The sequence below is a fragment of the Salvelinus sp. IW2-2015 genome, linkage group LG8, assembly GCF_002910315.2.
Source record: "Salvelinus sp. IW2-2015 linkage group LG8, ASM291031v2, whole genome shotgun sequence".
In the NCBI taxonomy this organism is placed as follows: Eukaryota; Metazoa; Chordata; class Actinopteri; order Salmoniformes; family Salmonidae; genus Salvelinus; species Salvelinus sp. IW2-2015.
Window position 1 is genome coordinate 13,101,124 of NC_036848.1, and position 23,540 is coordinate 13,124,663.

A 23,540-nucleotide genomic window follows, 5' to 3' on the forward strand; every position below is an offset into this window, starting at 1 on the left:
GATATTTCCACCAGCCAGCCAGACCATCATTGTAAATAAGAAGCCGTTCTTAATTGATCTGCCTGGTCAAAAAGTACAAATAGAAAARTATAAATCCACCACAGTATGTCAATGTATTGCCTCTAAACAAAGTAACAGCAAACATACCCTGTCACTGTGGTTCAAGAGTAAACAGACAGCTGTACTTTGGAGTGGGTGAGAGTGTGTCCACGGTGTGTGTGTGTTTCTCTGCATTGGGCATTGTGATACCAGAGTATCAGATCAGACAGGGATGGCAACAGTTTACGTATTCCTCCTCCTATGTGTGATGCTGCTAGACTGCCGGCTGGGCTGGGGAGGTAAGTTCTGCTCTGACTGCTGATGGTTTCAGTAGGTTTCTCACTAGTAACAATATTACTCTCTCAGTTKTACACCAGCCGTAACTGTAACAGCCTTACAATCTCCCTCTGGCCCTCCAGCCCCAGTGTTCCTGTCAGGCCAGGCAGCAGACAGTGTGCTGAGGAGACAGAGGCGCCACAACACAGGGGTGTTCGAGGAGATGTTATGGGGGAACCTGGAGAGAGAGTGTCTGGAGGAGAGGTGTGACCTGGAGGAGGCCAGGGAAGCATTTGAGAATGAAGAGAAGACGGTGAGTGTGTGTATGGTGGGGTTAGACTCCACCATGAATACGGTACTGTGTAATGAATGGGTTAACGTGTGATATTCTGAAGATTCTGTATTTATTTTTCAGATGGAGTTTTGGGTCGGTTATGAAGGTGACTTTGCTTAATGATTAACTGTCGTGTTGGCACAAACAGAGAGGATTAAGCTGTGACTCAGGAGCTGTGTGGGTTTCAAACTGTAGCGTTTAGCAGTATTTGTGTTTGTATTTATTATGGATCCTCTTCCTYGGGTCCAGCAAAATGAAGGCAGTTCATACAATTTTAAAAACATTACAATACATTCACAGATTTCACAACACACTGTGTGCCCTCAGGCCCTTACTGCACCACTACCACATATCTACAGTACTAAATCCATGTGTATGTATAGTGCGTATGTTATCGTGTGTGTGTGTGTGTGTTTATGAAACTTGGTGTAACGTAAATTGCATCAATAATGCTCTGTTATGTCTCAGATGGGGACCAGTGTAAGTCGTCCCCCTGTCTGAACCAGGGCTCCTGTAAAGACCAGAAAGGATCCTACTCCTGCAGCTGTCTACGAGGCTTCACTGGGACCAACTGTGAGATAGGTACAGTAATAACATTGTAATGGCTTACTTGACTTAAGCCATTGGCTCCTATAAGTAGCATAGGCCTTGACAAATGTCCTCCATTTCAGTCAGTTCGGAGCAGGTTGGTCCAGCTTAAACCAGTTGAGGCTCTATGTAAACTCTGCCTGGACGTCACTCCTATAACATTGCGATAACACGGTTGTAAAACCACATGTTCGCCATAACAATCGCAACCATACTTACTTATTCTATTTTCTATACTATTTAACATGCCTCATTACTTTAGAGATGTGGATTGATGATGTAGGTTTCTCCCCACAGTAACAGCTAGACAGTGTGCGGTGAATAATGGAGAATGTATGCACTTCTGTGAGAACCTGGGCYCCTATGGGGCAGAGTGTAGCTGTGCAGAGGGCTACAAGCTGGCGCAGGATCAAGTCAACTGCAATCCTGAAGGTAGCCACAACATTCACACGTCTTGTTATACATTTTCCATAATCTTGCTAAAGTACTGTGTAGCAACATGTCAATARAGTAGTGTGATTACAATGTTACGACATTGGTGTAGAGTAACTTGATGTAGTGTTACCACCCAGCCCTCCTTCATTTGGATTTGTATGCCACCAGTGGAGTTTCCTTGTGGCAGAGACAGGCGGACTGTGATCACGGAAATGTCTAGATCCTTACTCACCCTTAAGAACACAAGGTCAGATGCCAACGTCACTACAACCCCCTCCCTCACCCCAGCCAATACCACCAGGCCCCCCGTCAGAGAACTCAACGCCAGAATACGTATTGTAGGTGGCGACACAGTCACCCCTGGAGATATCCCATGGCAGGTAAGAGGGGAAAATACCTAGATGCACTATGCACGGGTGAATGTATGTTTAAGCATCTCTGGGTCCTTGAAAAGAGCTACATACCGATATACAGTACCAGTCAAAAGTTTGGACACACCTACACATTAAAAGGTTTTTCTTTATTTTTTACTATTTTCTACATTGTAGAATAATAGTGAAGACATCAAAACCATAAAATAAAACATGGAATCCTGTGGTAACCAAAAACAGTGATAAACAAATCAAAATATTTGAAATTTGAGATTCTTCAAAGTAGCCACCATTTGCCTTGATGACAGCTTTGCACACTCTTGGCATTCTCTCAGCCAGCTTCATGAGGTAGTCACCTGAAATGCATTTCAATTAACAGGTGCGCCTTGTTAAAAGTTAATTTGTGGAATGTCTTCCCTTCTTAATGCGTTTGAGCCAATCAGTTGTGTTGTGACAAGGTAGGGGTGGTATACAGAAGATAGCCTTATTTGGTAAAAGACCAAGTTCATATTATGGCAAGAACAGCTCAAATAAGCAAAGAGAAACAACAGTCCATCATTACTTTAAGACATGAAGGTCAGTCAATTCAGAACATTTCAAGAATTTTGAAAGTTTCTTCAAGTGCAGTCGCAAAAGCCATCAAGCGCTATGATGAAACTGTCTCTCATGAGGACCACCACAGGAATGGAAGACCCAGAGTTACCTCTGCTGCAGAGAAMAATTCATTAGAGTTACAAGCCTCAGAAATTACATCCCAAATAAATTCTTCAGAGTTCAAGTAACAGACACATCTCAACATCAACTGTTCAGAGGAGACTGTGTGAATCAGGCCTTCATGGTCAAATTGCTGCAAAGAAACCACTACTAAAGGACACCAATAATAAGAAGAGACTTGCTTGGGCCAAGAAACGAGCAATGGACATTAGATCAGTGGAAATCTGTCTTTTGGTTTGATGAGTCCAAATTTGAGATTTTTGGTTCCAWCCGCCATGTCTTTGTTGAGACACAGAGTAGGTGAACGGATGATATCCACATGTGTGGTTCCCACCGTGAAGCATGGAAGAAGAGGCGTGATGGTGCTTTGCTGGTGACACTGTCTGTGATTTATTTAGAATTCAAGGCACACTTAACCAGCATGGCTACCACAGCATTCTGCAGCGATACGCCATTCCATCTGGTTTGCGCTTAGTGGGACTATAATTTGTTTTTTAACAGGACAATGACCCAAAACACACCTCCTGGCTATTTGACCAAGAAGGAGAGTGATGGAGAGCTGCATCAGATGACCTGGCGTCCAAAATCACCCAACTTTAACCCAATTTAGATGGTTTGGGATGAGTTGGACCGCAGAGTGAAGGAAAAGCAGCCAACAAGTGCTCAGCATATGTGGGAACTCCTTCAAGACTGTAGGAAAAGCATTCAAGATGAAGCTGGTTGAGAGAATGCCAAGAGTGTGCAAAGCTGTCATCAAGGCAAATGGTGGCTACTTTGAAGAATCTCAAATTTCAAATATATTTTGATTTGTTTATCACTGTTTTTGGTTACCACAGGATTCCATGTTTTATTTTATGGTTTTGATGTCTTCACTATTATTCTACAATGTAGAAAATAGTACAAATTAAGAAAAACTCTTGAATGAGTAGGTGTGTCCAAACTTTTGACTGGTATTGTATGTAACGGGCTCTCCCTGCTCTCTACTCCCCCAGGCAGCTCTGGTGCAGAGGCCCAGTGGTCAGGTGTTCTGTGGGGGCTCTATCCTCAGTCAGTTGTGGGTCATCACTGCTGCCCACTGTCTGGTGGAGGGACAGCAGGGATCTTTTTTCGTCAGAGTGGGTAAGGCACAATTCCGGTTCGTTTTTTTAGCTCAGCTACGGTACATTCTCACTACCTTACACAGGAGCGTGTTCATAGGTGTATGATTTGTATCTATGACTAAAACTAAATTCTCTACTAGGACGATTCATATTGATTGATTACAGATGGATTACTTGATTGCTTCATTTAGTTATTGTACCTCTCCAGGGGAGCATAACATCAATTACAAAGAGGGCACGGAACAGGACCACGAGGTGTCGAAGCAATACAAACATCCGCTCTACGACTCCCAGCAGAGTCTGTACAACCACGACATCGCCCTGCTGCYCCTGCACAACCCCATCACATTCTCCTCCCACGCCAGACCCATTTGCCTGGGGCCCAAGGTCTTCGCCGAGGACCTGGTGACGGATCAGTCCCCGGCTACGGTCAGCGGCTGGGGTCGCACACGCTTCCAGGGGGCCACGTCTCACTTACTACAGAAGGTAGAGGTGCCATTTACAGAGAGGACGTTGTGTAAGGATAGCAGTAGTGCCCGTATCACCAAGTATATGTTCTGTGCCGGCTATGCTCACGTGGCCAAAGACTCGTGCCAGGGGGACAGCGGGGGTCCCCATACCAACCGTTACCATGACACCTGGTTCCTGACAGGAATAGTGAGCTGGGGYGAGGAGTGTGCCAAGGATGGGAAGTATGGAGTATACACCAGAGTGTCACATTACTATAGATGGATACGTCACGTTATGTCAGTGACCAAGCGCATGCTGCATGACGTRCTGGATGACTAACCCCTGACCTTTGACCCTCAGGGCCCACGCTGGCTTTTTTTGTTCCAGGTCTTTTGMGGTTCAGGAGATGTGTCCGTTTTGTATTCAAAGAGAGAGCGTCTTCTTGCAGCTTCTTACCTCCATCTSCTGGTGAAGATAAGCTTTACATGATAGAGACCTGTATGGCGAACAGATGCTTATGCCTACTGAACATTTATTATGCTTATTCAGAAAACAAAAACTATAATTTACTGGCAAATGGCTGTATGCAAGCAACTAACACTGCTTTATTGTATTCTACTATAGAAAAAAAACATTAAACTCTAAGGCGCAGAACAAATCTGTATTATTTCAATAAATACTTTATTTGGTCTATATACAATACTGAAGCTGTATAAAAAAGCAGCCAATCAACAACGATGACTGTAGAACAATAATAAAAACCTGAAACCTGCCACGTTCAGTCAATATTCAGTTAGCCATGCTATGTTCTCTTATGAGAAACACTTAGCAACAAGCTTACAGCGCTTGTCAAAGACGCACAGCATTTTCAAGCATATTTCTGTCTCTATTTTTGAACATCACAGTTCAGTGCAAAATGTGCAGCATTTTGGAGCACAAAAAAAGAAAACCCAGCTAATTCTGCCATATGAGGAGAGAAACCCATTGATGCGATGCGCAGCAGTCAAGCAGGTCTCCGTTAAGGGTAGATAGACATCATTTTACTGGGCTGCACAGCTGCTTACCGCCGCGAAGGAACAACTTGATAGCAACATTAATTAATTAATAAGAAGACATTAGTAGTGTGGAGCTGTGCCCCCGCTGTTATCCTGGCTCATTTCCACATCAAACGCAGGATATCAAAGGCAGGCCTCCGACTGGGGCCTTGATTTGATGTAGTAAATTCATATAAGTCCGCAATCAATATTTAATTAAGCGTTCGACATAGCGGGTATATTTCATGTTTGCTGTATGATCCTGTTTAATGGGAAGCGTAAGATTAATTGCAAGGCCGTGGAAGAGACGAGTAGAGGAAGAGAGAGTGCCACATTTCTCCCTCTCTCTTGATCCAGCTCTCTCTCGCTCCATTTTGTGCTGTCACAGGCAGAGGGCTGCTCACACCGGGGAGACAGATAGTGAAATCCTGGGGAGAATGACATCAGTCTTTGCTGGCGCCACGCTGGCAGTAGCTCTTATAGACCTGAGGAGTACCCTTCTATCAATCACCATCACCTCACAAGATGTCGGAATTCACCATCCGTGACATCTTAACAACTTTATTTATATTGGGGCGGTGTCTCCTCGCCATTGACACACACTGAGCTTCGGAAATAAAACTGAAAAAGAATAGGTATGAATCAGGAAAATATGAAGGAGGTATTGCGTTCATGGAGAGCTCAATTTCTCTAGAGCCTTTGAAAATATAGTAAAGCTTTCAGCTTGTTTTCTTTCAGCTTGCATTTCGCTTATAAGCATGAATAACGTGCCAGTTGAGTATAGGTCTGATGTGAGGTAGAAGCAAGACTGCGTTTGATATTGCGGAGCAAACAGTACATTTATCAAAGAGGAGCTCGATTCCAACATTGCAGGAATAAAAAGGCATTATGGCACGGCACGTTTTGGCATTTCAACTCTTGGAGAGCTAAGAGAAGGCTYCCTTAAGGAACAAGACAGGATGGATACCTAAACAACATGAGCATGTAGAATAAATGAACGTCAACAAACAATAGACCAACATTCAAGTATACACATCAAAAATGAATTACATAGCTATGTACAAAAGTCTCTTTTTAAGAAATGTTTCAGGCGAAAACCCGGATTATTATGKCGCATAAGAACACACATAAACATACAAACACCAACTGCATTCTCACTGATTAGCAATGACGGTTAAGAATCCCTCAGAGAACTAGAGTCCATGMATGTAATCCAGCTACAGCAGCCCAACAGAAAAGCCCATTGGCTGGGTCTAAGAGGAAGTGGGGGATTGAATTTTAAGTCCCAAACCTTTTCACGTGTCCCTTGTCCTTCACCAAACCGTGTGCCTTTGTGCTGGTAGAACCCTGTGCTGTCTAAAGTGTTTGGAGGGTAACATTCATAAAGTGTGTCCACTGTCCATGGTGGGCAAAAAACAGGTCCTCATGTTACTGGCCCAGAAAAATGTCAATCAAAAATCCAGACCTAAAACTCCTATGTCCTTCTTCAATTGGCTACTTTGAGGAAGCAGAGTTTAAGATATTCCATCTGTCATGACCTCACAATGTCTAATGGAAAACAGTCTGTCTTTTCAGTCTGTCAATCTTTGTAAAGGTCCAACAAAAAGGTGTTGCTGCCTTCCAATGCTCCTCCGAAGTGGGAAATACGAGGTTCCGACTAACCACTTTCCCAGTTCCCACGAGCACTTGAAGACAGCATTTTTCCTCTAAGGGGAGCTGAGCTTTCTGGCCTTCAGATTCCATGGATCTGCATAAAAGATAGGAGGCACAAATGATTCAAACAAACCCATCTAATGAGCTACATGTCAGAGAGSAGGGTTGAGAGTACAAATGGCTTTAGAAACCRCTTCCTCTGTACTGTAACACAAACCTTACCTCCTAGTCTGGTGGACTGTCCTCTACTGCCGTTTCCCAGAATCATYTGCAGGTTGGGGACTGGGATGATACCCTCCTGTCTGCGACTCAGGTTCTTCACCAGCCTGGAGATGGAGTGAGGGAGGGAGGCTTTAGAGGAGTTAAAGGCCCAGTACAGTCAAAAACGTGATATTACTGTTTCTCATTAAACAAAAAAACAACATATTACTGAGAAATTGTGAAAATTATGATAAGGCCATAGTGTTAGAGCTGTTTGAAAATGACATTTCAACCTGTTTTGGTGGAATGGGAGTTTTGGCCTGCCTGGTGACAACACCAGGGGGTCAATTAGTTAATAGACCAATAAGAAATTGAGTTCCAAGCCTCTCTGCCAATAACAGATAGTTTTCAGTTTTCCCCTCCCCACTCAGACCACTGACCACAGACCACTAGCAACATTCTTACTCGAGAAATTGCTCATTGCTAAGAAGCAAATGTATTTATTTGACCATCTTAAATGAAAAGAATCACAGTACTTACTGATTTAATATTGAGATACAAACAGCTGCATTGGACCTTTAAGGTGAAGGGCAGGACACACGATAATGAAATTGGCGGAGCGCAGCGGTGTGCAGAAGATAACCTGCTGGGTGTTGACGAATGGTGCCCATTCAACATGTAGAATTGTTGTGAAATGAAAATAAAATGGTAGCCGATAGGACTGCTACACGCTGCTTTTTAACCATTCTCCTACGCTGTCTGTTTTGTCGTTAAGTCTTCACACCTGCTATATTAGGCTCCAGTCGGCCCAGAGCCCATGTCAAAGCCGTGTCAAATAAGGTTCTGCCATTGGCAACCAACTTTACCACCAGACAAATGACACTGTCGACACTCACCAGTGGCCTTCGCTGTCCTCGTGCTGCAGCTGGATGACATCACCGCTCTTGATGGTGAGGTCATCTGGGCRGTATCGTGAACATTCAGCCAAGGCCTTATATCTGCCTGGAGCCTGGGAAGACAGACACAATTCTGTTAGACTAGGATAAAGATATGTAGAACTGTAGCCTACTAGAGTATGCCTTTTAAATGTGTAGTGTCCACTTTTAAACGTAGGGAGCTTGAAGAGGTTCCTTTAACCTTTCTGATAAGCATATTTAAGGTCCTGGGTAAGGAACGAGGCCACACAGTGTGTTAGTGTTTAAATACAGATGAGTGGTTGTATTGATGTTGTAGAGAACCCATCTCACCAGCTGAGCAGCGTCCTCCTCCTCGGTGTCTGACGGCTGAGAGGGGTCCTCACCTCCACCCCACTCCTCCAGACCCTCACAGATGTCTACTGAGTGAGGCGCGCCGGGCCAGCCTGGAAATTACACACATTTTAGTTGTGAGTTACATTTTGCTTGTCTCTRCTTATATAGTGCCTTAATGACGTACCAGAAATACCTGAAGTAAATGCGTGGTAACTATGGCGATAAATTAAAATCGGAGTCATTGACAATCAAATTATATTTTCTAGGGATAGGGGGAAAAATCTATACTGTAGAGTATTGCGTTATTATTTTTGCAGATTTTATATCAATACTGTGACTCCCAAGTATCGATTTGTAATGTTAGCTAGCGCTAGTGCACTGTACCAGCGATAAAACTGCAGGATTTATCATCCTATACCTTGTTCTCCATCTTCTTTCTAAAATGTTTAAATGGTTTTGAGAACTTTTACSACCAAAACAAATTTTCGCATGGCTTTCTCTTGGAACATCGAATCGCAAAAAAAATATAGAATCTTGATACATATAGAATTGCAATACATYTGGTATCGGCACCTAAGTATCATTATAATATTGTATCTTCAGGTCGCTGACAAATCCCAGGCCTACTTTTCCCCATGCACCCAGTGCTCCTTCATGTGAAATACCTGCATCTTTAAGGAACCGGGATTGCAATTGTATTAATACCCACATAAACCCAATGTCAATTCAGAGGAGTTTCATGTACCATCTCTCATGACCCAATAACCATTGTTGACCCAATCACCATAATTACAAATTGTTACCAAGTATTTACTTTATTATGTTATGGGTATAGACAGGTGAGTTGCATAGAAACAAAACCGATGKGTGCGCAATTTAGGGGCAAAACAATTGTCAACTCAAAAGGATTATTGACAACATATGAACTGTATTTCATCTCCAAATGTTTATTGAAAACATACATTTCCACAATAACCACTAGTTGCCTCTCAAATACATCGTTACAGTTGTTGGTTAGCTAGCTAGCGAATTTTCGCCATATTAGCATACAGGTGACATACGTCAAAACACCTCAAAACAAGACATGGTATCAATAACAAGATACAACCAGCTGAAACAAGAGACCTACTATTCCCCACATGGCAACCTCTTGTTGCTAGCTATCTGACCGTTCAAAAATCATAACACCACGAGGCCTTCTGCCCCATTGATGCGAGTGCATCATTTTGGTGAAGTTGTCTGGCAACCAGTCTATTGTACATGTATGGGTTAGTGGTGTACTCACTGCGTCGGTTTCGCCGGTGTTGAGGGGAGTGGGACTGGGGGTCTGGACTGCTCCTCCCTGACTCAGTGTCCTCTGAGCTGATCGACGCCCTCTGCTGTTTGCTGTGGGAGAGACAACACGACARAATCAATTTGTATACCTTTTATTTAACCTTTATTTAACTAGACTTAATCAATTAACGAACTCATGCTCCAGGTAGAAGCTGCCCTTAGCCATAGATCTAACCTTTACTCATTTCGGAGGAACATCTGATCCTTGATCTGTGGTTAAGGACAACTTCTCAAACTCATCTCACACCACCATGATGACCTTTCAGACGCCAGCCAAACAGCCCACAGAGCAGCAAAACAGAGTACAGCATATAGCAACCATGTGACCAAGTGCAACAAAGTTCACACTGAGARACATGTTGGCGCATGGAAAGATCTGGTCTCGATTTAACAAGATCCTAGTTCGTCAGTGTATTAGGTGGTCTATATTTTGGGTTTGAAATAACTACTATAATTTAGCGACATTTCAGTTATATTCAATCTCAAAAAGCGAGCCCCATCTTAGAAGCAGTTCTGGTGCTGGAAACATGAGGAAATCAATACGTTTTTTGTTTATTTGTTTTGCATTCCATGCTAAATTGAAAATCCCATGCAAAGATGGGTGCAGTCATTTGGGGTAAGATGTCTGAGATGGAAGGCCTGTTGGGACATTGGTCTCTCAAGACATGAAAAGCGTATCTGGCAATTTATGAGCCGAATGGAGTCTGCTATTAAATGGGTTGCAGATGACGGTCAGTATGCAAACACAGCAGCCCTGTGGGTGGTTTAGGTCCCCAAGCTGGGCCATGCCGAGCCTGGCCGAGGCATGCAGAGCTGGGCTGAGTTTACCACTGAGTGCCAGGGCGGGTCAGTGGCGCTGGGGGCGGGGTCGGTTGGGGGGGCGGGGCCGGGGGCGTTGCCGGGGGCTTCGAGGGTGTGGACTCCGGGAGCGCAGACACTGAAAGACATTGGCGGACAGCGAGACAAAGTCCAGCCCCGGCAGACAGCCCTTAGGAGCCCCTCCGGACGGCCGCACACCCCTGCAAGGGGAGGGGAGGAGGGGGGAGGACAGCAACCAGACAGCAAAGGAGAGAGTGGAGCATTCACACACATCTTCTCTTCACACATCAGCTCCTTAACCTTCTTCCCCTCATTTTCTATTTCCCAGCTTTATACCTGCTTGTTGATATGGTCCCCAACACCACATATCATAACCGTGTCAACAGGTCACATAACTGCCTGCCACACTCACACCATCAGTTGGGAGCTGCTGTGTCTTACACCCAACATACCTCTCAGACAAGGGCGGAGACAGTTGAATGTGGTCTGGCATCTGGTTGTTGACACAATGCTCATCTGAAAGAAAAAAAGAGAACCAGAGAGAGGATGTCTGAGATGAATTAAACCAACTCTTTGTTGGGTGTGCTGTGGAGAGTGATGTGAGTGACATCCAAAACCTTTGAGGAGTTTCTGCTGGTTGGTGAGGATCCTTCGCAGGTCATTGAGCCAAGCCATCTTAACCTCCACTGTGGGGGCCTGGGAGATAAGATTAGAACACAGTCAATGTATGGTAACAAAACACAATGACAAGATAGACAGAATACTTATTCTTTTGTGAAGACATTTTATTTGCATCTTTACAGGCATGATTTCAAAATGGCACCACAGTAACATAACACATATTTCACTGTAACAATACATAACAAATCATAACATGAAGTTGACAAAGGCACAACACAGAACAGAACAGAACAACACACAGATGACAAACACGTCAGTGGGTGGTGGTTATTGTCTAGAGTCCTTGTGTGGTGAACATACGCTGCTTCTGGGTGGCATGAATCATTTCAACAGTCACTTCACAAAGTAGAGGTAGTCCTTACCTGAACTAAGTACACCTCCTCCCTGCCACTGTACCAGATCTCAAACTTTTTCACATCTCCCTTGACGTTCTCAGTAATCCCCACCGCACTCATCTGTCATGACACACACACACACTGACTGTTACGCACGCATACTGACTGAACCTGGGGCCTACAAGCACACGTCATGCATCACACGTCAGCCACACGTCAGCTACATGCTACACGGCTGGCCCGCTGGCCCACACACCTCCGTGTGACGGCAGGAAGCTCAGGGGCTCAATAATAAATCAAGAGGAGAACATCTGGTGGTGTGACACCATCCGCCATGCCCTGTGCATATTAACACACACACTCGCCTTGACACACAAACCAAAACAAACATCCCACTGGAGACCGTTCCGAAAGGCAGCACGTGTCAGAGAGTACCGCCTTCACACACACACACCTTGAGACAGTGCTTGAAGCTGTAGGAGGGGGTCTTGTCTGCACCCTCTCCATGCTCCTCCCTGCGCTTGCAGAAGAGCAGGGCTCTCTCATACAGGAACAGGTGTCTCTGCATGGGCTTGAAGCGGGCCAGCTCCTTCATACGGGTGGGGCCTTTCTTATGGCTGATCCACACACTGAAGGAGCCCTGCATCAGCACCCGGCCCAGGTCAGACAACTCTCCCTGGGTGAACGATACACAGACAAGGTCAGAGACTGGCTCATACACAGTTCAACACATAGGGACTGGTTTAGTTAGTTAATCTAATGCTACACATACTGACAGAATTGTATAAATTGCCAATACACTGTATGCTATGATCAGATTCAACCACTTTGCTGTACAGTGTCAGCAGCACAGGGCTGAAGCACCAGGAGGCCCCACCTGGTAACCTGTGATGGCGATCTGATGCATGGAGTCATTGACTGACTTGAGGAGGTCCAGCATGGCTGCTAGCGCCCCCTGTAGCTCCGAGGTCCCCTCACAGCCTCCTGGACTGTACTTCAGTAGCTCCTAGCGCACACACACACACACACACACACACACACTTGTCTGGTACACATCAATATCTGATAAAAGTTGAAATCCCAAATTCTCCAGCTGTACTATAAAATAGATGTGTTGCGCGTATGATTTTTCTTATTTTGTCATTTAACAGGGACTAACACAGGAAAGAAAATTGGTAGCAGTCCCCATTAACCAGATGGGATTTCTCTGTAATTTAATCTGTAATCCCTAATGTCATGCATTCAATTCATTGAAATGAATGTTCCTCTGTAGGGCTAGGTTATGTAAGAGTGCTGTTGCCATTTACAGGATTTTGGGACATRGAATTATGATAAAGGTTCTGCATAGTTTTATCTACTATAGACACTGCAATAGTGGCATGGTATGCTGTGTAGAGGTGTGTGTGTCATACCTTCAGTAGTAGCTGGTACTTGGTAAGGCGTTGRACTGGTTTCAGCAGGTAAGAATCCAGGCCCAGTTTGTGCTCCAGCTTCTTCTGGCACTCCTGTAGAATATGTCGAGGAGGGACAAGATTMGGAAGGCTTTAATACTGCTTTACCACAGCAGTGAATCTATTTGAAATAATATGTCATTTTGTGCCATTAAAAAATGAATTTTATGGCTAAGTATCAATAGGGAGCAGTAGTGGGCTGACAGACAAAAACATGGCTTCACCTGGAAAAAGGCACAGTCTGAGAACTGCCTCCATAAGGACTCTGAGCGAGACTTATTCTGACAGTAACACTCATACACCTGGAAATTCTCCTTCTGGAAATACACACAAACATTTCCAATGACACACCATCCATGCAAGACAAACACACATATACTGTAGGTYAAGACATTGTTCAGAAACAACCACAGACATGTACACACACACACAATAGACTTTCCTCACCCGCTCCAGAAAGCAGGCCCCTACTCCCTCTGGGGTCTCCAGGCAGCCCTCCAGGTCCTGCAGGAACACCCTGTCGGAGCAAGAGATCACGAGTCAGAGGTCAAAGGTCACAGACAGGTCAAGTCAATAGGTCATACCCTAACCACACACAGCAGCAACCATCACCACACAGTCAGCCTCACAGTAGGCCACTATCCTGCCCTRCTCCATAGTTAATGACTGGGGTCACCCACACAGCCGTGCCACTGAGCCCCCTGTGTCTGCCAGGTTCCTCTCTCGTTGGCATAATCAAATGCTTGTTTGAGCAACTCACATTTAACACCAGTTAGAGAGGCTCTAATTGGCTTAGGGCCTCATGCAGTCATTCAATTAAGCCGTTCAGCCCAGCAGGGGAGCAGGACCAGCAGGCAGGATATAGAGAATGCAGATCACAGGAGGCTGCTCATAATAATAATGGCCGAAACYGAGCGWATGGAATGGCATCAAACACATGGAAACCATATGTCTGATGTATTATACCATTCCACTGATTCTACTCCCGTTATTACCACTAGCCCATCCTCCCCAATTAAGTTTTCACCAACCTCCTGTGATACAGACAGAACCACTAATAAACACTTGAACTAACACAGCTGGTAGAGGAAACMGGCTAGTACACTGAACAAATATGAATGCAACAATTTCTAAGATTTTACTGAGTTACAGTTCATATAAGGAAATCAGTCAATTTAAATAAATTCATTAGGCCCTAATCTATGGATTTCATATGACTGGGATTAAAGATATGRATCTGTTGGTCACAGATACTTTAAGTGAAATGGACCTCAGAATTCCATCACGGTATTTCTGTGCATTTCAATTGCCATCGATAAAATGCAATTGTGTTCGTTGTCTGTAGTTTATGCCTGCCCATAATCAAACCCCGACCGCCACCCACTCTGTTCACAATGTTGACATCAGCAAACCGCTCGCCCACACGACGCCATGTACGTGGTCCACGTTGTGAGACCGTTGACAGACTGCCAAATTCTCTAAAATGACGTTGGTGCGCTTATGGTAGAGAAATGAACAAAATTCTCTGGCAACACCTCTGTGTGACATTCCTGCAGTCAGCATGCCAATTGCAACCTCCCTCAAAATGTGAGAAATCTGTGGCATTGGGTTGTGCGACAAAACTTCACTTGTGTAATGATCATGCTGTTTAATCAGCTTCTTGATATGCCAAGGTGAAATGCTCACTAACAGGGATGTAAACCAATTTGTGCACAACATTTGAGAGAAATAAGCTTTTTTTGTGCGAATGTTGTATTGTGTGTTGTTGATTAATTTGTGGTATGTTGTTGATTGTGTTTATTGTGTTGTGTGTGGGTCCTTGCCTGCTGTGGAGTTGTAGATCTCAGGCATGTTTTCCAAAACAGGATGTCTTTCTTACTTTGCAGGATGGGGGGCAGGAGCCCTGAAAGGCCTGGGTTCTCCATCTCTCCCCTGTATCCCTACGCGCATATACACACACATCAGCATAGAGAAATCTCTGTAGTAATCCAGAAATTGTGAAACACTGCTGTGTTATCTTCTCACCAGCAGCACTGACAGCAGCTCCTCCACATAGACTCTCTCTGGTCTCGATTAGCTCCCTCATCACGTGACTGTGGAGACACAGGGCCTCATAGTATTTATGTCTGAACATAAGGAATCAGGAAGACTACAGAGGGATTATATAGAGGATGCGTAGACAGACCGTTTGAGAAGGTCTGGGCTGTCCTCTCCCTCCAGGCTGGCGAGCAGGGGCTCCTATTCTCCTGGTAGTCATGCATCACCTCAATCTGAGACAGACAGGTCAAAAACAGAGACAAGCAGGATTAACAATCCTCAGATTAACACAGATTAAAGAAGGAAATCCACCTCAAGCCTTTACGACTACCGAAAGATGACTAACTTTAATGTAAACATCACAGCTGTACTGTTGCCACGGTGACATTCATAGTGAGGTGTGTGAACTGCGACAGCATTTAAAGTCATTTCTCACTGTGGTTTATTCACTTTCTTAATTTCTCCACGTTTACGTCATCCTTTCCTCCATCTCACCTTTCTGGAGCCGGGGCTTTTCCGTGACTTCCTCTTCCCAGGAAGTGATAAGATCGAAGGAGAAACTTCAAACCGTCGACCCCTGCAAAAGATGACCTCTCAGCTGAAGTTGATAATGATGTACGTTTCTATGTGTTTTATAAAACACAAGACCCTGTCTGGATAACATGTTAATAATGATGATAAAAACACAAGACCTGTCTGGATAACATATTAATAAATGATGATAAAACACAAGAACCTGTCTGGCGATAACATGTTAATAATGATGATAAACCAAGGACCTGTCTGGATAACATGTTAAATAATGATGATAAAACGACAAGACCTGTCTGGATAACATGTTAATAATAATGATAAAACACAAGACCTGTCTGGATAACATGTTAATAATGAGTATAGTATATGTCTCTATATGTGCTTTGATGAAGCCATGGCGATACAGCAGCTGACACTACCTAACACTACATTATCCAATAGAGCCATCACAACAAAGCGCAGTTGCTTGTGGCGATATGAGAATGTACAGTAGGTTTGGTCAAGTGGGACCTGGTTGTCCTATCCTCACTTTTATTTWAAAWWWTTTTTAACCTTTATTTAACTAGGCAAGTCAGTTAAGAACAAATTCTTATTTACAATGACGGCCTTGTTCAGGGGCAGAACAACAGATGTTTTACCTTGTCAGCTCAGGGATTCGATCTAGCAACCTTCCGGTTACTGGCCCAACGCTCTAACCACTAGGCTACCTGCTGCCCCATTATCCCCTAAGGACGGATTATACTGCTGGGCCAAAACAGGTCGATCTTTAACTCAGGTCGAGCACAAACACTGTGGGCTTCCTCATTACTGGATCCTGTAGTTGGCTGCTTTGAATACTTCACTGCAGGGCTGGAGGGACGTGTGTGAAGCCCTGGGCTGAGGACAGCTGGATGATGAAACATGTACTGTAAACCTCTCTAGCCAGAAGCAGTCAGCTATACAGTCTGATGCTGTTTAATCTACTTTGACAAATGTCCTGAATCATCAAGTGCGTGTGTGTCCACTACCTCCTCTTACCATGTTTGGGGGAGAATAGTGGGGACTTGGAGCGGGGTGGGTTCTCCGGCCGGGGTGCCACCAGTTGAATGGGACGGACGTGTTTATCAGCCAGCTTCCTCAGACAGACCTGTCTGTTGTGGATCATCTCCTGCACCGCTGTGTGCTTCTCAAATGTCTTCCCTATCTGGACCTGTGGAGGATGAGGAAAGAAGTGGGGGGGGGGGGGGGCTTAGAGGATTTATATGGAGCCAGAACCTGCAGTGTGTAAGCAAAACAATGTTAGTGAAACAGTGTTCGCTAAATGGGCTTTTATAGTTATGTAATGTATTATGTGTATAGAAAGCCTTATGATGGATTATACACAGATGGTTCATGAGAAGCATTACAGAGGGCTTTTCTCTTTAAACCATAGAGCCGTTTGTGAATGAGAGACACTGGTTGGTGTTTAACCTGTATCTCTGGGGTGAGGACAGACTCAAACTCCACGGCCAGGAGGTCAGGTCCTGAGCTGAGGAGAGACGGAGCCCCCTCCAGGAATCTGTCTATGTCCTTCAGAGCTGCCTGGGCCCCCTGCTTAGACTGGAACTTTTCCACCAGCTGCTGGGCCAACAAGTAGGCCCCGTCGTCACACCAACTCTGGGCCTATGGTGGGGACGAGACAATGTCACGCACACTGACCAATCATAATCGGATATACGTTAGCACTTGACAGAGAATAAAGGTAACCAAAAATATTTTAGTGCTTGGTCTTGTGCCAGCACTTCATCTACGCAGATCAACAGCTAAATACTCAAATCAAATGGTATTTGTCACATACACGTGTTTAGCAGATGTTATTGCGGGTGTAATGAAATGCTTGTTTGTGTGTGTGTGTGTGTGTGTGTGCTCACCTAGGTGTATTAGTGTAAATAAATGTGTGTGTCCTCTACCTGATCCAAGCGTAGCAGCAGCTGATAGGCCTGGGAGAGGTGTGTGTGTTTGGCCCTCAGAGCCTTACTGAGCGTGTCACAGCGGTGACGTAGCTCGTTGCAGCGCTGCACGATCAGGGCCATGGCGTAGTGGTGACAGGCTGCCAGCTGGTGACCGTGGAGGATGATGGTCTGGGCACGAGCCATCTCCTCCTAGCAACACCCAGGACACCACAGTCAGTTACATACAATAACATGCAGGAGGTCTACACACAWACAGTATCACCATAGCAAATACAATTCAATCCTAGCTCCACAACCAATGCTGTTACCAAAAGCACGTGAGACCCAGAGAAGACGATCTCTGCCAACCACCATTTGTAGGTCAGGTCCTGAGGCTTAAGTATACACTAAGWGTAGTCCTYGTCCGTTGATCTGATGAGGGAGTGTGTAAAAGGTAAATACTGACCTGTGCGTGAGCCTCCAGGCTGTCCAGGTCCCTGAGTGTCTGTTCTGTCTGAGTCAGCGTCTCCCCTGACAACGACACCTCCCTCTCCTGGGTCGCCAGACGCTCCAGAGACAACTCCATCTGGCCACAACAGGAGAGAGAGACATTAGTTCCACACATATGCACGTCCCAACTTCAAAACACCTCATCCAATATCCAATTGAGCTGTACACCCTATGGGTYTCGTCAAGAGTTGACTCTCGGCATCGGCCAATTAATCAACAATCCATCCATGCCGTAAACGGTCGGTCTCACCTCCTGGAAGCTGTGTTCGTATCTGAGCAGCTGGAGGTACTGTTGGAGCTTCAGATGATGCTTCTCAAAGAAGCCYTCAAAGGCTGACTCCATGTCCCTCAGCTGGMCTAGTAGCCTGAAGACCAGCGAGAGAGAGGTTGTAATAGATGGCCACTCTATAACATTTAGGCAGACGGTAGTATGATTATCCCTCTGAGGTTATATACCTCTGCACAGTCTCCCAGTCCAGCCTGATATCCCATAGTGAATCCTCCTCTCTCCCAGAGGCCTCCAGGCTAGCCAGCAGGTGACGACCCTCCTTTGATACWGACCATATCGCCTCCTGTACAAYARAGACAAGAAAAATGGCTATAAAACATCAGTGGGTCAATGTAGACTAGATTTCAGTTAGTCTGCCGCTGATACGAGACTGTCACACATTATCATAGAGCCTAGCGTAAAAMGTGTGTGAAACGGAGTGCTGCAGTTATACCTTGAGTTTCCTGTACTTGTCAGTGTGGGTTGAGAGGAGGTGTACGATGCCGGTGCCCTCATCTGGCAGCTCTGTCTCWGCCAGCTCTGTGCCAAARGCCTGCAGCATCTGAGCTATGTCCTTAACTGTCACCGCAAAGCTCTCTATGGCCTGGAGGGGAGCCAGAGAGCACACAACACAGGGACGTCATCACAGTGTTTCTACATTTATACTCTGARGTCATCACTCAGAACGGTGCAGACATACAGGCCAAGTTTGAATGTGTCTCGCCACATCAGACATGTTGTAATATTTGTGCTGGGGTTCTGAGTGGCTGCATGGTTGATGGTATGTAAGTGTAAAGTATGTACTGTTCTCAGGACGATCCAGTCACTGTGGCAGTAATCCAGAGTTCCACCAAACTCAGAGGTCAGTTGGTTCTCATCAATGTATCTCAGTAGGTCTGTCACAGAGCTCAGCATCACCACCTAATAGAGGAGAGATATAACAATGGACACATTATTGACTGCGTTTAGTACTATGTACATGTGTGGTGAAGTGTTGGATTTGGTAAATGATCTGCCTTACTGGCATCTTGAGCATGAAGTCCTCCTGGCTGAAGCGGAAGCCCAGGTCTGTGACGGTGCGCTGGAAGAAGCTGGTGGGTCTCAGCACCAGCACCAGGTGGAGGTTCCCAGGGAAGGAGGCCTGGAAACAGGGGAGGAGAGAGACACCGTCACTGATGGACAGTGAGCCCTGATCTAGAGCCCTGACAAACCCTGGACCATGCCTTTTACCCAAAACCAGGCCAATCTGTTCACGATGAAAGGAAGGGACTTCTGGATGCATAGCCTTCATCTGTTCACCCTGAATGGGCATATTGACAGCACTAACAAGCAATCAGGCTCAGGCAGAAAAAGCCTCTCAGTCTGACCCACTGTCAATTAAAGGAGGAAAGCTGGACCTATCCTGCCTATCACAGGTGTATTGAAGRTGTAGTCAATAGAAAATGGCTTCACTAACCAAGAAGAGACAGTAGGTAGGCTGAATTCTATTTAGYGATGAGGCTTTGATTGAACTTCAGAGCGATTTTCAGCAGCAGACATCACAAGTAAAGCATTTAGGATGACAATCTTATCAGCTCAATTTGAAAAATAATTCWCACACCAATTTTATCACATGACTGRGGTGATGCAGGTSTAGCCTTACTAACATATGGGTTTGGTATAATTCAAGATGCCAGCTGTTAACTTAAATATGCATAGGARATCGACATAAAACAGTGGGAAATGTTGATTATTCCATAAAGAGCTCTGATATTAATTTGACGTCGCCATCTAAATCTAGCTTTAGGCTACTTCAAACATGGACATTGCCCTTCAAGCTCAACATGCTAAATATTGCAGTCGAGTTTGTATTCACATACGCAAGCCATCGTTCTCTGTCTTGCTGCATCAATTGCATGACTACGCTAAAATCAGGCTCTGCACCGCAGTGCTATGCTTAAGCTGCAGCCAGTGAGCGATGCCGCATTCACCCTGCCCACCCAAACTTGACCACAACTCTTATCAATAAATCAAAATTTTTAAAAAGCMCGTTACCGGGCTCTTCCGTATCCTGGTCAATCCTCGGCGCTGGTAACTCACAGCCATTGTGTTTACAGCCATTTATACGATCATGCTATCACTCTAAATCTCGCCGTCCCGAAGCTTACAAATCGGTGCCAATGTAGACTACTGGTTCCATTTACTGCGAAGATGAGGGTGGCAGCGCTGTCTGCAATCTCTTCCTCTCATCGTGCGCCGAAATATAGCGTCATCAGGTAATATCCACGTAATTGAGTGCTGGCTAATGCATCTTAATTCCCTTGCCACGGTACTCAAGTTTCATACAGTGAGTACAGAACATTCTTTGAAAACTATGCATGAGCAATAATAAACTGTGACAAAGCAACTGCAGTATTTGACAGATATAGTCACGACGAAGTATTTTAATGAACTAAAGACCGAGAGACGAGACCATCACAAAACAGCAGGAACTGAGCGCTGGGCAATTCAGCACCATGGACAGCTCCCCACTCTGACGTCCAGTCTGTCTAGTGCTGAAATTCTGAACTGGATTTTTGTTTTTTTGCRACAGCAGCAAATCATATGTTCAAGACTATAACTCGCTCACCGCAATTCTGGCAAGTGCTGTTTTGATTGAGGTCCAAGTATCCAGTCTCCTGTCTAAAATGATGATGAATTTTACACCTGGTTGTCGTGCTCTGCAAACACAAGCAAAAAAAGTATTTGAACACATGTACTTTTCACTGAGCAAATGTATACTTTTACTAGTCAAATATAATATGCCAAATTGATTTGACAGCTAACTGCAGCCAAAGACAAATTATATTTTTTGGTGCAGTAAGAACGCCTGCAGAGTGAATACATTAGATCTGTTTACAGGGATGTTCATCGACACTGTTGACCTGAACTCAAACTCCCCTTTTGGTCCACGTCCAATGATACGATCCCTCCTCCCTAGGATATACCTGCTCTGAGCTGGCACAGAGGACATCAAAATAGATGAGGGACAGAGAGCATCTAGTGCCATATCTGCAAAGAATACTAACTCTGGACTAAAGCAAGCACACACTGCATTGCAGAGAAAGTTATGAGGGAGGGCTAGAGATGAATAGTAGGAGGTAGTGTATTATGTTGGTTCACCCACCGAGGTATGAGGGTGAGGTATGTTAAGACTTTAGCTAAAGACTCCTCTGGAATGTCGCTGAAAGCAGAGTATTCTGGGAGGGTGATAATCACGCTGGAGTCCTCACCACGCCCACCTGGGAAGAAAAATAGTTTCATATGAACTATCACACTCAAGAGTGTACTAAACAATTATATTATGTTCTTTGCTGACGCCTCATTTAAATAGTCTATAAATGTTGGATTAACTGAGAACAGTTTTGTCAGTGTTAGTTTCTACATGTCACTACTACTTTTACAGGTCGTAGACACCGCCTGAATCTACACAACCAATGTTAACACAGGTCAGAGGTTATGAACCCAAAATAGACATTCCTGAGTAAAGATCTCCCACCTGACAGGTAGGCCACCTGCTTCTCAATGTAGCCGTCCACCTCCTTCATACTCATYGGGACTGACACCTCTGTGGGAAGGAGGAGAAGGAGAGAGCGATAGAAAGAGAGGGAGATATTAGAACGATGGGGTCAGAGGCCCCTTCGAAAGTGTCAACTTATGGTTATCTTCCATAAGGATGATGATTTAACAGAGGGATTTACTGCCACCCAGTGGTCGTATGTAAAACAACATCAACATTAGTGATAAGGAAGGTATCAGACTCTCAGCTGTCTGGTTCAAGTCAGTCAATCATTCGGAGGCGGGTCTGGACCCCATCTTTCCACTGTGACATCCAGGCTAGCATAGCAGGAGGCCGTCATTATACCTCTCCACACCCTTCTCCTGTCACCAGGGGAGAGGCAGCATGGAGTCATATACTGTGTCCGGCCCGCTGTGGTGGCAGGCTGCATTACTCTCTCCTCTCATAACATTCCACATTCAACACAGTTTTCAGGACTAAAACACTGCCCGTAATATACTGTACATATACAATCAAATAGTGGTATGAGTGAAGCCACAGTGAAGACTGAGTTCACCTCTGTCACGTTGGCATGAAGGATCGGGAGACAGACGCAGGAATGCGTAATAAGGTTTTTTATTGTACACAAATTACGGCGTGCCGTGTAAAGGCATGGGGACTAATACCAAACAAACACTACAAAACACAAAGTAATTTATAGTCATATATAATTCTCTGCTGTTCACAAGTTTATGCAACCGATCAACAGACCGCTTGATTCCCATCAACTAACCATCCCTTATGAATACTGCACATTATCATTAAATATGACAAGAGAGAGAGATGCAGTGGAGAGAGAGATGCATTGAAGAGAGCTAGAGAGAGAGTGAGCGAGAGAGAGAGAGCGAGAGAGATGCATTGAAGAGAGCTAGAGAGAGAGAGAGACCATCCAACCCAAAAAGGCCTGTTGTGTTGATGGTATCCTTAATGAAATGATAAAATATACAGACCACAAATTCCAATCGGATATACTTAAACTCTTTAACAGCATCCTTAGCTCTGGCATCTTCCCCAATATTTGGATCCAAGAACTGATCACCCCAATCCACAAAAGTGGAAACAATTTAGACCACAATAACTACCGTGGGATATGCATCAACAGCAACCTTGGGAAAATCCTCTGCATTATCATTAACAGCAGACTTGTACATTCCCTTAGTGAAAACAATGTACTGAGCAAATGTCAAATTYTCTTTTACCAAATTACCGTACGACAGACCACATATTCACCCTGCATACCCTAACTGACAAACAAACAAGTCAAAACAAAGGAAAAGTCTTCTAATGCTTTGTTGATTTCAAAAAGGCATACGACATTATAAAATCCATGTACACAAACATCAAGTGTGCAGTTAAAAGTGTCGGAAAACACACATCTCTTTCCACAGGGCCGTGGGGTGAGACAAGGATGCATCTTACGCCCCACCCTCTTCAACATACACTACCGTTCAAAAGTTTGGGGTCACTTAGAAATGTCCTTGTTTTTGAAAGAAAAGCACATTTATTGTTCATTAAAATAACATCAAAATGATCAGAAATAAAGTGTAGACATTGTTAATGTTGTAAATGACTATTGTAGCTGGAAACGGCAGATTTTTTATGGAATATCAACATAGGCGTACAGAGGCCCATTATCAA

At 44.6% G+C, this 23,540-nt stretch overlaps 2 protein-coding genes and 1 pseudogene across 3 annotated transcripts; 1 reads left to right on the forward strand and 2 right to left on the reverse strand.

Moving 5' to 3' along the window:
- Positions 1-200: 200 nt before the first annotated feature.
- f9a (coagulation factor IXa) lies at positions 201-5,079 on the forward strand. Of its 2 annotated transcripts, none has more exons than XM_023992467.2 (8): positions 201-338; positions 459-628; positions 731-755; positions 1,118-1,231; positions 1,541-1,669; positions 1,841-2,052; positions 3,750-3,876; positions 4,066-5,079. In XM_023992467.2, the coding sequence occupies exons 1-8, from the start codon at positions 272-274 to the stop codon at positions 4,644-4,646; spliced, it is 1,425 nt and encodes a 474-aa protein (XP_023848235.1). In that variant the 5' UTR covers positions 201-271; the 3' UTR covers positions 4,647-5,079. The 2 variants fall into 2 exon arrangements, with proteins under 2 accessions (XP_023848235.1, XP_023848234.1); XM_023992466.2 differs by having other exon boundaries at positions 202-338; positions 1,535-1,669.
- Positions 4,970-13,799, reverse strand: LOC139028170 (guanine nucleotide exchange factor DBS-like). Its single transcript, XM_070445016.1, has 14 exons — positions 13,696-13,799; positions 13,514-13,583; positions 13,291-13,383; positions 13,028-13,120; positions 12,493-12,621; positions 12,070-12,291; positions 11,643-11,735; positions 11,217-11,295; positions 11,052-11,115; positions 9,731-9,831; positions 8,443-8,555; positions 8,092-8,204; positions 7,217-7,320; positions 4,970-7,088 (listed from the first exon to the last, which is right to left on the reverse strand). The coding sequence occupies exons 1-14, from the start codon at positions 13,797-13,799 to the stop codon at positions 7,048-7,050; spliced, it is 1,419 nt and encodes a 472-aa protein (XP_070301117.1). The 3' UTR covers positions 4,970-7,047.
- Positions 13,800-14,863: 1,064 nt separating this feature from the next.
- Positions 14,864-21,204, reverse strand: LOC111967165 (proto-oncogene DBL-like; annotated as a pseudogene).
- Positions 21,205-23,540: the final 2,336 nt, after the last annotated feature.